This window comes from Trichomycterus rosablanca, chromosome 6, assembly GCF_030014385.1.
Source record: "Trichomycterus rosablanca isolate fTriRos1 chromosome 6, fTriRos1.hap1, whole genome shotgun sequence".
Taxonomy (NCBI): Eukaryota; Metazoa; Chordata; class Actinopteri; order Siluriformes; family Trichomycteridae; genus Trichomycterus; species Trichomycterus rosablanca.
The window spans coordinates 24,502,137-24,514,653 of NC_085993.1; the positions used below are offsets into that span (position 1 = coordinate 24,502,137).

Genomic DNA, 12,517 nt, shown 5'->3' on the forward strand with positions numbered 1-12,517 from the left:
ACACGAGGAGAACATGCAAACTCCATTTTGGAGTTTATATAAGAAGTCCTTATATACACTTACACAAAATTAAACATTTTTTAACCAGTTATGGAATATTATTAATGTTTGAATGTGCAACACACACAAAACCAGATTTAACTTATTTCAAACATCTTTATTTACCTGACCTTGCTTATTAAGCATAACAATAACAAAATATTAATGACCAGTAGGCTTGCTCTGCCTGAAAAGTATATGCATTGTTTATAACAAATTGCATATTACATTCTTTATAAAACTGGGTACCGTAAAAGCAGCAGTGCCCCACATGGTTTACACATCGTCTTGTTTTTCACGACGTCAAATGAGAAATGTGTCCATATATCGGCTCTCCTCTTTCTCCCTGTTGACATTGTGGAGTTAATCTAGTTCCATGAGTAAAGAAAGTTCACAGGCTAGTCTGGTCTTCCCGGGTTTAGATCAAATATGTGCGAGTGTGGTCTTACCGCGGTACTGCAAAAGATTACTGATTGGATGAGTACTGATTGGATGGCTAATCGGCTTGTCCCACCTCTCCTCATACGCTAAAGTAGTTCTGATTGGATCTCTTCCTTACTTGTCCCTACCTTCCACAAAACTAAATCAGTTCTGATTGGATGTCGTCCCTGCCAAACATTTTTGTCTCGTTTTTATTCGTTGACAAGTGTCGATTCATTTCGTCATAGTTTTTATCTTTTTATGTAGTTTTTATTTAGTTTTTGTCTCGTTTTCGTCATGGAAAAAAAGGTTCGTTGACGAAAACTATGACAAAAATCATTCGTCAACGAAATTAACACTGCTGATGACAGCTTGGCCATCATCCTACTTTCTCCAACTGCGTCCACTTATTTCAGAGCTCAGCCCAGAACAGAACTTGCCTTCCTGATTAGTTAATCCAGCTTCTTTCTGTTTGCTGTACCGCTACCCCAGCAGACAACTCTATAAAAATGGCTGATGCCACCACTGAGTTACAAAAAGAATTGTAAAGGGCCCCCTGCATTCCAAAAAACTGGAGCCTCCTCAACAAATAGAGTCTGCTCTGACCTTTCTTATACAGTGCCTGTATGTTGTTGGTCCAGTCCAGTTTATTATTTAGGTGAAAACCCAGGTACTTATAAGTGCTGCCAATCTCAATATTCATTCCCTGGATGTTTACTGGTTTTGGTGGAGTAAACTTAGTCCTGCAAAAATCCACCACAGCTTTTTTGTTGAACCAGTATTAATCTGGAGGCAGTTCAGCTGACACAGTCCACAAAGTTCTTGGTACACTCCCTGTCATCAACATCCAAGATGTATCCGACAATAGCAGAGTTGTCAGAGAACTTTATATAAAGAAGCATATATCATGTTATACAATTTCATTCCTAACCAGTTATTACGACTGACTATAGTTAGTGACTTCACTCTGCTCATATTAATAGAGCTTTTTTGATTGCACCCATTAGGGTGGGAGGATAGTCAGATGTAGTACAAGAACAACTAAAAACAGATTTGCTATAATAGTTACTGGAACATGAGTGATACTGTCCACAGTCAGCCAAGCTTTAGACTGTTTAAAATATTGAAGTCTTTCTTCATGCTTATCAACTTTAGTTAAGTTTTACGCTGCCCATTAAAGCAGTTCCAGTAATACCTCTGACCATCTGGACACATTTGCTTTTAGCGTGTATACAATATACAGTTGCAATATGAAATATTCAAACCCATCACCTTAAATGATCTCCTTAAAATTATAGTGTTGTGTACAAAAGTGAAAAGGAGTCTCAGTAAACAAAGTATTACTATTTATTAATGCAGTAAAGTAATTATGATGACCTCTAATAAGCGATTTTAACAAGTGAGTGCTAACAAGTTTTTGACATCTCATATGGAATCTTTACCCAGTCTTCTCATGCAAAAGCTTCCAGCTCTTTGAAGTTTGATGGCTTTCATGTTGCGACTGCTTTTTTTGAAATCCCATAATTTTTCAATAGGATTTAAATCTGGATACTGAGAAGACCACTCCAAGATATTCCAGGACAGATTTCTAACCAAGCTTTGGTTGATGTGAAAGTGTGCTAAGGTTCTTAGTTTTGCTGGAAAGTCCTATTATCACCAAGGTTCAATTTTAACACAGCGGAATTTAACACAAAGAATTTAATAACAGTTCCTTGTTATTTCTGTGAATCCATAATGACAGTCATATACACTATTATGCCAGTCACAAACAAGACTCCAGTTCCTGCAGCTAAAACACATCCCCACATTATCACTGAAACATCTCCATGCTTGACCATAAGGATAGTATTTTTCTGGTGAGAAGGCTTGCTTTTCTTGTGCCAGACTAACTGCTGATCTATATGGTAAACAGCTTTAGTTTTGATTGTTCTCTAAATAGAACTGTGCCCTGAAACTCTGTGGGCCTATCCAAATTCTTTTTGGCATACCTTTTCTGTGTGTCTTGAACAAGAGTGGCATGCACCATGGAGTCTTACCATGATTAATGGTTGCTTTATCAGGTAATCCTGTTAGTCTTTAGCAGTAACACAGGGTTTTTTTCTTTGCTGCCATGATAAGACTGCTTAGGCCTCTGGATAAAATGTTGTGCGTTCTCCCACGGACAGGAAGGTTTGCTGCTTTGCCAAAAGTGTGGAACTTTTGAAGAACACTACCAATGATGTCTCTTGAAATGTTCAAGGTTTTGGAAATCTTTTTATACCCATTGCCCTTTTGCTTCAATGAAATTATCTCTTCTGTCATGTTTTGTGACAGCTCCTTAGCTTCCACCATGGTTGCATCACACTGTGAATGTTTTTTATATAACACATCCCAACTAAAAGAAATTAAGTATCTTTATTGGGTTTCCAATGGTTTAATCATGTTGTAACCCACCTTAAGGTCATCTATAGGGACAATGATTGACTTGTCTAAAAGGTGAGAATGCTGGAGATTTCTCATAACTGCTTTATTTACAACCTTTGCTGGCTGGTTGATGGCACCTGCACAGAGAGGGGGATAATAGAGATCGGTGCATGATTCTCCATGTGCAACACAGATCCTAATATGAGCTCACTTTGTGTAGGTGAAAAACAAGTGGTTAGCTGCAGCATGTGTCGGAGGAGGTACACGTTGGTGCTGCCTCACTCAGTCAGGAGTAGAGGTGAGCAGCAGCAAAGGTAGTGAAATATAATCATGTAATTAGATATGACTAGACTGGTAGGAAAATTGGGAAAAATGCAACAAAAAAAAAAGATTAGCAATATTTTGTAGGTGTTGATAAATCTAGGCCGTATTTGGAAAATATCTTGCTACTTCAAATACTACATCATTAATTTCCTGTATAATTTCACTGATTATGACTCAGTTGCAAACCATGACTCTAAAACCTTGGTCTTCTGACCCCCTCTTTTCTCGTCTGATAAAAACCCAGCCTAGTTTACTGTGTCCTCTCCTAAAGCACTTCAAAGCACAAACAAAAATTACAGCGGCAGAAATGCAACGAGCAAACAGCACAAAGTGGCTTATCACCTAAAAAATAGCAATTTTTTGAAGCAAAATGCAAATCATTCTTACAAATAATCGCATTATCACACAAGCTCCACGTGCACTTCAGTTGTAATATGGAGACAACGATGGCCCTCCTGCCACACACCAACAAAATTGCATAATAAGCCTTCACATCTCAACAGCACAGACACAGCCAAGCAGCTATTAGTGACAGACACATTAGCCTTAGAAAAAATGTAATATTCTGATTGCAACTGTATGTAAACTGTATATGTAACCATCAAAATGGTTCAAAAACTAAGTGTAACAAAACAAAGAAGCAGACAGTGCAGAGGCTAATTCAAACCAAAGCAAAAATCTAAGCAATAGTGAACAGTTGTCTAAAAATAAATCAAAATAAACTACAAAGATATAAGGACGAGAGTTTTAGAGTACATGTACTGAAAAAGTAAACATTTCACTAAACATTAAACAACGTTTAATGTTTTAAACTTATTGCATTTTTTTTCCCATTAAAATCATTATTAGGATTATAAGACAAAGAAACTGGATTAGTTATGCCATCATGTCTATCATATGGGGGGAGAACTTCTCATCTGATAAAAAGCAGTGTCTAAGATATATACCATGAATTCAGAACATTGTGTTTTGTAATTTTGATTTTGAATGAATATAACTGCCACTTAATCACACATAATAGTGAAACCTGAAACCTGTTTTCAAAAACAGACCTACCAGAAGACCACAAGCTGTCACAGCTAAATAGTAATCACTTTTGCCAGGTTTATACATGATGTAAATGTAATGTAAATGTATACATAATCAATAACAAAAAAAGGGATTATCGATGGTCAAGTATTGTTTGTATTTCAGGAATCTCACCAGTGAGCTCAACTTTGTGAGCTTGGGAATTAATTTGCAATACCCTTTTTTGTGGCCTTGTCATGTTCAATATGGCACTGATGTTTTCTTTATCAGATTTGATTCCTTTTGCTGTGAGTTTGTCTTCTAGGAAAGGGATTTCCTAAACACCTAACTGTTATTTGGTTTAATTGAGTTTTAGTCCATTTTGTCAGATTTTTGTAAGACTATTATTTGTCTCTCATTATGGTCCTTGAGTGAGCCCCATGTAATTATGTCATCAATGTACACATGAACTTCATCCAGTCCTTCAATGACATGTTCCATGGCTTTATAAAAGATCTCTGATGCAGACACAATCCCAAAAGGAAGTCTGAAAAAGCTGTATCTACCATATGGTGTATTGAACCGTGTGAAGCATCAAGTTTATATTTTGCAAAATATGTTGCACCTGACATTTCACTCAAGATTTCTTCACGTTTGGGAATCTGGTAGTGTTTACACTTTATGTTTTCATTAAGATCTTTTGAATCTAAGTATATTCTTAAATCTTCTTTTTCTTTCTAACACAAACCATAGAGTTCACCCAGTCTGTAGGTTCTTCTGTTTTCTTTATCACTTCAAGCATTATCATTCTGTCCAGTTCCTTTTTAGTTTTTTTCACAGTGGCGCAGGAACTCTACGTGCAGGATGCACTACTGGATGTGCATTTTCCTTCAGCTGAATTTTGTATGTGTGTGGAAAAACCTTACATGATGGCATTTACTGAATCAATGGTTGTGTTCATGACTGTACTGTCTCTGTTGATATGATAAACCCTTTTGACAAGGTTCAGCTCTTCACACGCTTTGTCATCTAATAGTAAATTAAGTCCTTCAGCAACCAAAAAAATAGCAAGTGCTGCACTTTGTCTTTTATGGTTACTCTCAGTCTGCATGTGCATAGACAACTGTAGAAGTACTGATCTTTTCTGTATTTTTTGTTTTTTCTCTCATTAATGTCAGACATGCTAATTAGGTTTGCCTTTGCACCTGTGTCCAATTTAAGAGCAACTACAGATCCATTTACATCTAGCGACGCAATCCAATTGTCTTTAATTACTTGCTTTAGATTTTTTACAAAGATGGTCTCTGATTGTTGCATTTGACGTTTCAGGTGAGTTTTCACGTCAGCATACCAACGAAAAACAATTCATTCAGAACTGTGTCTTCAATAGCATTAACACATTGTGTTTTCTTGTCATCTTTTCCTTATGAGAAAAATTGTTTGGCAAAGTGATTTTACCATGACATTTAGATTACTGCTTACCAAATGCTGGGCATTGTTTTGGAAGATGCTGGTAGTTCACTTGCTTGACATATCTTAATAGCTCCCTCCAGGATAAGCTCTGTTTCCATTAATAGACGTTCTCTTATGTTTTTTGATATGCACTGAATCCCTAAGAATATCAAAACTGCATGTCTGCGTTTTGAGCTTAAGGTCAGTCAAGAAGTTGTCGAATGATTCTGGTTCTGAGAACGTACCTTTCACCTTATGTTTTGTTTTTTAGGAGAACAGTGAGCATGAAACTTGTTAAATACATCTTCAAATGTATATTTATTTACACCTTTTCTAAATACCAATGTGTTGTAGACCTTGTTGGCTTGTTAACCTGCAACAGTAAGCAGTACTTGTGTCTGACTCTGTGTTCAGTCTGATAGCCAAAATATATAGCAGAAACTGTTGCTTGAAATTGCGGCAATTGCGGTTGACATTACCAGTGAGTTTTAGGTTCTCCTGAGGCTTTTACACCTGGTACCATGTTTTGTTCATCATCCTTTATTCAACAAGATAAAATGAACAACCTTACTGCGTGAACCTTGTGTCTACTTTATTTAAATTTTACTTATCTTCTCGTTCCTCGCTGTCCATACATTACAATCAATTCGCTTATGACCTCTAGGGGCAGTTATTAATCTTATTAAATAACTGAATATCAGTACACTACATACAGTGTATCACAAAAGTGAGTACACCCCTCACATTTCTGCAAATATTTCATTATATCTTTTCATGGGACAACACTATAGACATGAAACTTGGATATAATTTAGAGTAGTCAGTGTACAGCTTGTATAGCAGTGTAGATTTACTGTCTTCTGAAAATAACTCAACACACAGCCATTAATGTCTAAATAGCTGGCAACATAAGTGAGTACACCCCACAGTGAACATGTCCAAATTGTGCCCAAATGTGTCGTTGTCCCTCCCTGGTGTCATGTGTCAAGGTCCCAGGTGTAAATGGGGAGCAGGGCTGTTAAATTTGGTGTTTTGGGTACAATTCTCTCATACTGGCCACTGGATATTCAACATGGCACCTCATGGCAAAGAACTCTCTGAGGATGTGAGAAATAGAATTGTTGCTCTCCACAAAGATGGCCTGGGCTATAAGAAGATTGCTAACACCCTGAAACTGAGCTACAGCATGGTGGCCAAGGTCATACAGCGGTTTTCCAGGACAGGTTCCACTCGGAACAGGCTTCGCCAGGGTCGACCAAAGAAGTTGAGTCCACGTGTTCGGCGTCATACCCAGAGGTTGGCTTTAAAAAATAGACACATGAGTGCTGCCAGCATTGCTGCAGAGGTTGAAGACGTGGGAGGTCAGCCTGTCAGTGCTCAGACCATACGCCGCACACTGCATTAACTTGGTCTGCATGGTCGTCATCCCAGAAGGAAGCTGACGCACAAGAAAGCCCACAAACAGTTTGCTGAAGACAAGCAGCCCAAGAACATGGATTACTGGAATGCCCTGTGGTCTGATGAGACCAAGATAAACTTGTTTGGCTCAGATGGTGTCCAGCATGTGTGGCGGCGCCCTGGTGAGAAGTACCAAGACAACTGTATCTTGCCTACAGTCAAGCATGGTGGTGGTAGCATCATGGTCTTGGGCTGCATGAGTGTTGCTGGCACTGGGGAGCTGCAGTTCATTGAGGGAAACATGAATTCCAACATGTACTGTGACATTCTGAAACAGAGCATGATCCCCTCCCTTCGAAAACTGGGCCTCATGGCAGTTTTCCAACAGGATAACGACCCCAAACACAACCTCCAAGATGACAACTGCCTTGCTGAGGAAGCTGAAGGTAAAGGTGATGGACTAAACCCAATTGAGCACCTGTGGCGCATCCTCAAGTGGAAGGTGGAGGAGTTCAAGGTGTCTAACATCCACCAGCTCCGTGATGTCATCAGTGAATTCCATGCCCAGGAGGGTTAAGGCAGTGCTGGATAATAATGGTGGTCACACAAAATATTGACACTTTGGGCACAATTTGGACATGTTCACTGTGGGGTGTACTCACTTATGTTGCCAGTCATTTAGACATTAATGGCTGTGTGTTGAGTTATTTTCAGAAGACAGTAAATCTACACTGCTATACAAGTTGTACACTGACTACTCTAAGTTATATCCAAGTTTTATTTCTATAGTGTCCCATGAAAAGATATAATAAAATATTTGCAGAAATGTCAGGGGTGTACTCACTTTTGTGATACACTGTAGCTCACATGATGCTGCATCTTAAATCTTAATGAACAAGACAGTATTGTGACTCCCTGTATGTGTCTACAGAATGTGTGTTTGTGTGAGCAATTCACCTTTCACGCTAAGTTCAGCATAGTTTGACACTCCGGAGCCTCCATCAGAGTGGATGATGCAGCGGTACCGACTAGTGCCACGGTGAGTTGTGTCAGCCACACGTACTGTGGCGGAGAATCGCCGCTGGTTCATAGAATGAGTCATCATCAAAGAAGTGTCCTTCCCATTCCATTGCTGTAGAAGTAACACATGCATACAACGCACTTACATTATACAAAATGTACTTAGTGAGTATATTATAATCTTAGCTTTTAAAAATGTGAATTTTTTAGTATTAACAAGCAATGCTGACTGTGGTCTACAAACTTTTACATTTAAACGACAGACCCACAGTAAACATATAAACAGTGACTGTAGCAAGAAAGGATCATATTAATGCCATATCAGTGAGCATTCTTTTGCATTCTAACCATCAAAATGTATTTTATTTTAATGCTCCTTAGCTCTAGCAATGCACCAAACAAAGTTTCTGATGTTTTAAGTTATGATACAATAGACTGTGTATAGTACTTACCTGAAGCCATAATTTGTCCTCTTGTGACCACTTGCCCCCTGCTATGCACTGGAAGGTAGCATTCTGACCCACATTCACCTCAATATTTTGAAGCCGAAGAAAATGAGGTGTCTTTCCTGTGAAACCCACAGAAATTCATACATTACAGTTTCTAGTTATTAATACTCTAAGTGGCAGATTAAGTGGAAAGGATGCATTAATAGATACAGATACACTAGATGTACTAACATTGTGCATATTATTAGCAGAGGTGGAAAGTAACGAATTACATTTACTCGCGTTACTGTAATTGAGTAGTTTTTTTGTGTACTTGTACTTTTTAAAGTAGATTTTACAATCAGTAATTTTACTTTTACTTAAATATGTTTTGTATTAAGAATTGTAATTCGCTACATTTTAAATAACATCCGTTACTGAGTAAAAAAAACCGCTAAAAAAAATAGCGTCTGGGAAACTGCTGCAGTGAATTGTGCAATGGAAAATAAACTGGTGCTAAAATAAAGGAGCTGTAATCTAGGTATAGAGTAGGGACGGGTGATTTTTAAAAGTTTAACATGTTTAGAGTTTGATGTTTCGTTATTTGACAACATAGTCTGATGTCAAAGAATGGCAAAGTTTTGTCTTACATCTTGAAGGTTTTCTTTGGGTCATTTAGTGAAAGTCACAACACCTGTAACCTTGACTTGTTTTGAGTTATGGGATTTGCAGTATGACTGTTGTTTGGTATTTGTTGGTGATGAAAAGAAGGCTGGTCTATAGAATCCACAATTAATGCAAGCTTCAGTGGTTATACAGTTTGAAAAATGACTAAAATGACACATTACACATCCCTAAATGTTTTAAATGTTGTATCAACATGTTTTTTTCTATTACATTTTAATTAAAAACAACTATTGTGAGATATATCCACTAGTCCTGTTTGCATTACACAGGAGAGACACCCTCTCCTGTTAAACAAGTAACTAAGTAACGTTTACTCTGAGTACATTTTAAATGAGTTACTTTGTACTTTTTACTTGAGTAGATTTTTAGACTAGTAATTTTACTCATACTTAAGTAAAAATTCATTAAAGTAATAGTACTTTTACTTGAGTACAATATTTTAGTACTCTTTCCACCTCTGATTATTAGTATGCAGTTTACACCTTTTAAGATTTATAAAAATCATATTTAGTTGGTGAATTTTGCTGGATCTCATTAAGCACTTATCTGCCTATTGTTATGAACCAACAGCCACAGAAACTAAGTACAAAAATATATGAGAGATTTAAAATTTTTATTATAGGAATTGTTTTTTAATTAAATGAAACAAAATGCTAATGGTTGACTGCACACATGCATCTAATAATGATGCCTGAATAATTCACAAGCTGATAAATCAGTTTCTTTGAAAAGTATGATTTGAAGGCTGAATATTTTCTGCTCTAGTAGGCCTTTAAATGAAACATCAAAAGGATGTTATGTGGGGGTATTTTTTTTTTTTTTTTTTTTTTTTTTTTTTTTTTTTTTTTTTTTTTTTTTTTTTTTTTTTTTTTTTATTCATTTACATCAGAAAGTGTCTGCTGGGAACAGAATACTTATTTCTCATGGTAGAGAGGAACGGTTGGTTCTAATGGGCAGAGATAATCATATTGCTACTGACAAAACATTAATGATGGTTTCAGCTTTGCAATCTGTTTCTGGTCTTGTCTGTTTCTTCCTCTCTCCCCCTTTCAAACAGATACACACATTCCCATGTTCATCCGCATGGTATGCTTTATAGAACTGGCTAGAGTCAGATCCCCTGCAGTGTAGCCTGGAGTGAGAGAGAGAGCTCTGCTTTGGGTAGGGGTGGGTATATGCATATGTACACTTACGGCAGGGGTGAGCGAGAACATGGATCTCATCCACCGAGATATAGCCACTATGTCCTTGCATTGACACTGCTTCAATAATGACCTACAGGAGTGAGGAAAGGAAACAAAGAGTGGAAGAGAATGAAAGAGTAAAAAAATGAGATGGACAAAAAAGATAAGTTATAACTAGGGTCCTACCAAATTCATGAAAAACTGTGCTTAATTTCATGGACCTCATTTTTCAAAAATCACAGATTTCACACAAAAAAGTGCCACATTTCACAGCAGTCATTTCATTAAATGACACTCATAAATTGAACGATGGAATCAATGGAAGCTACAATGCACAGCACAGCCTACCATAATACTGTAGCTCCCTCTCGAAGACCTAAATACTCGTCTGTGTTTTGACACACCATCCTCTGCGTCCACAAATTCGGTTGGGAGTTTTCCAAACTCAGTTACCCGAGTAGTGTTTGTAGCTGCTTTAAAATTCAACATCTTGGACATTTTGTCTAACCGATTTTGCTAGTGTAACCGAGTTTCTTTAAAGTTTGCTAAGTTTATAAAGAAAGAAATAAACTGTACATTAACAAACTATCAGGACCATAATACTTTACTGGCTTGTTCTTTTGAGCACACATTTAAGAGAGATGATCACGTGTGTTGAGCACACTTTTTTATTGACTATGGAATCCCCAAAGGGACAAAATGCACTCAATACTTAAACACATACATCAAACACTGTCAGCACACTACACCACAGATAAGTCTGTTACACTAACTTAATTACGATGCTAGGACCGCCCCATATTGCACCTCATATTTCATATGCTACGCAATTAAAAATGTTAAATCGCTAAACACAAACCTTATGTTTTCAATATTTCAGCAAATTGCATATTTCATGGGAAACGGCTGATTTCACGGTCCGTGACGCAATTTTCACAGCAGTGAATTATGTAGGGGCTTAGTTATAAGACTAAACAAAAACCTCTGGCTTTTCAGAGTTAAGCTCAGCAAAGGTCATTTTCTGTACAAAACGCATTTCCAGAATGTACAAACCTCATTTCCAAAAAAGTTGGGACATTTTGTAAAACTCAGTAGAAGAATCTGTGATTTGTTAATTCTGTTTAATTATTATTTAACTGATAAAATATTTACGATGTTTTCACTAATCTACTTTCAGAATCAGAATATCTTTATTGTCATTATACCAGGTATAATGAAATTAATACTCTACAGTGTTACAAACAATAATTTTAAAAAACTAGAATTTACAAAATACCAAAAATTTGCATTTACAAAATTTACAGAATTTACAATAACAATAATGACAATAACACAATAACAATAACACACAAATAGACCTTCTGTCAGTAACAAGCTGGTGGAAATTGCACATTACCCTCTGTAAATATTGTAAACATTTGTAAATATTGCCTGAAATTGCACAGTCCCATGTGTTAGTGAAATTGCACAGTCCCATGTGTTTAATGAAATCACCTTATATAGAAGTATTTAGAGTTCGTACTGCGGTGGAGTAAAAGCTATTTTTGAGCCGGTTTGTCCTTGTTTTGATAGTTCTATACCACCTGATGGTAACAACTCAAACAGATGGTGGCCGGGGTGAGACTTGTCCATTACAATTTATTTAATATAATTTGTTGTGTTTTGTAAATATAAAAACATTTAGAATTTGATGCCAACTTAGAGTGTGGCATGTTTAAAAATACAAATGCATGTTTACCACAGTGTTCCATCACCTTTCCTATTAATGAGGCTTTGTAATGGTTTGGAAACTGAAAACACTAATTGTAAAAGTTTTGCAAGTGCCATTTTGCATCATTCTTTTTTTGACATGAGACTTCAGCTGCACCTACATTTTTTACTGGAGAGAGCAGGCATGCCTGTCAAGCACATGCTTTTTGTGTTAATGAAGTCACGGTGTAGTAGGGCATAAAGAATAAGGTCTGGCATAATCATGGACTTCCCAGGAAAAGATATTGCTGTGATGGCAGCATGTGTCTCTCTACAGTATCAGTATACACCTCAGTGTCAATAATACTTTCACACATATGGAAATCACCACGCCACTGATGCACCCCATATCATGACATATGCTTTGCACCATTCACTGATAACACTCTGGATGGTCTTTTTCAT

The 12,517-nt window shown here is 37.0% G+C and overlaps 1 protein-coding gene across 4 annotated transcripts in view; it reads right to left on the bottom strand.

The window, feature by feature from the left end:
* ptprt (protein tyrosine phosphatase receptor type T) overlaps positions 1-12,517 on the bottom strand; it is a 281,354-nt gene that overhangs the window by 206,254 nt on the left and 62,583 nt on the right. For all 4 annotated transcript variants that reach the window (XM_062997565.1, XM_062997564.1, XM_062997566.1 and 1 more), the window contains exons 3-5: positions 10,373-10,454; positions 8,517-8,632; positions 8,002-8,176 (exon numbers count right to left, since the gene is read on the bottom strand). In XM_062997565.1, coding sequence (XP_062853635.1) covers positions 8,002-8,176; positions 8,517-8,632; positions 10,373-10,454 — 373 coding nt within the window. The remainder of the gene's footprint in view (positions 1-8,001; positions 8,177-8,516; positions 8,633-10,372; positions 10,455-12,517) is intronic.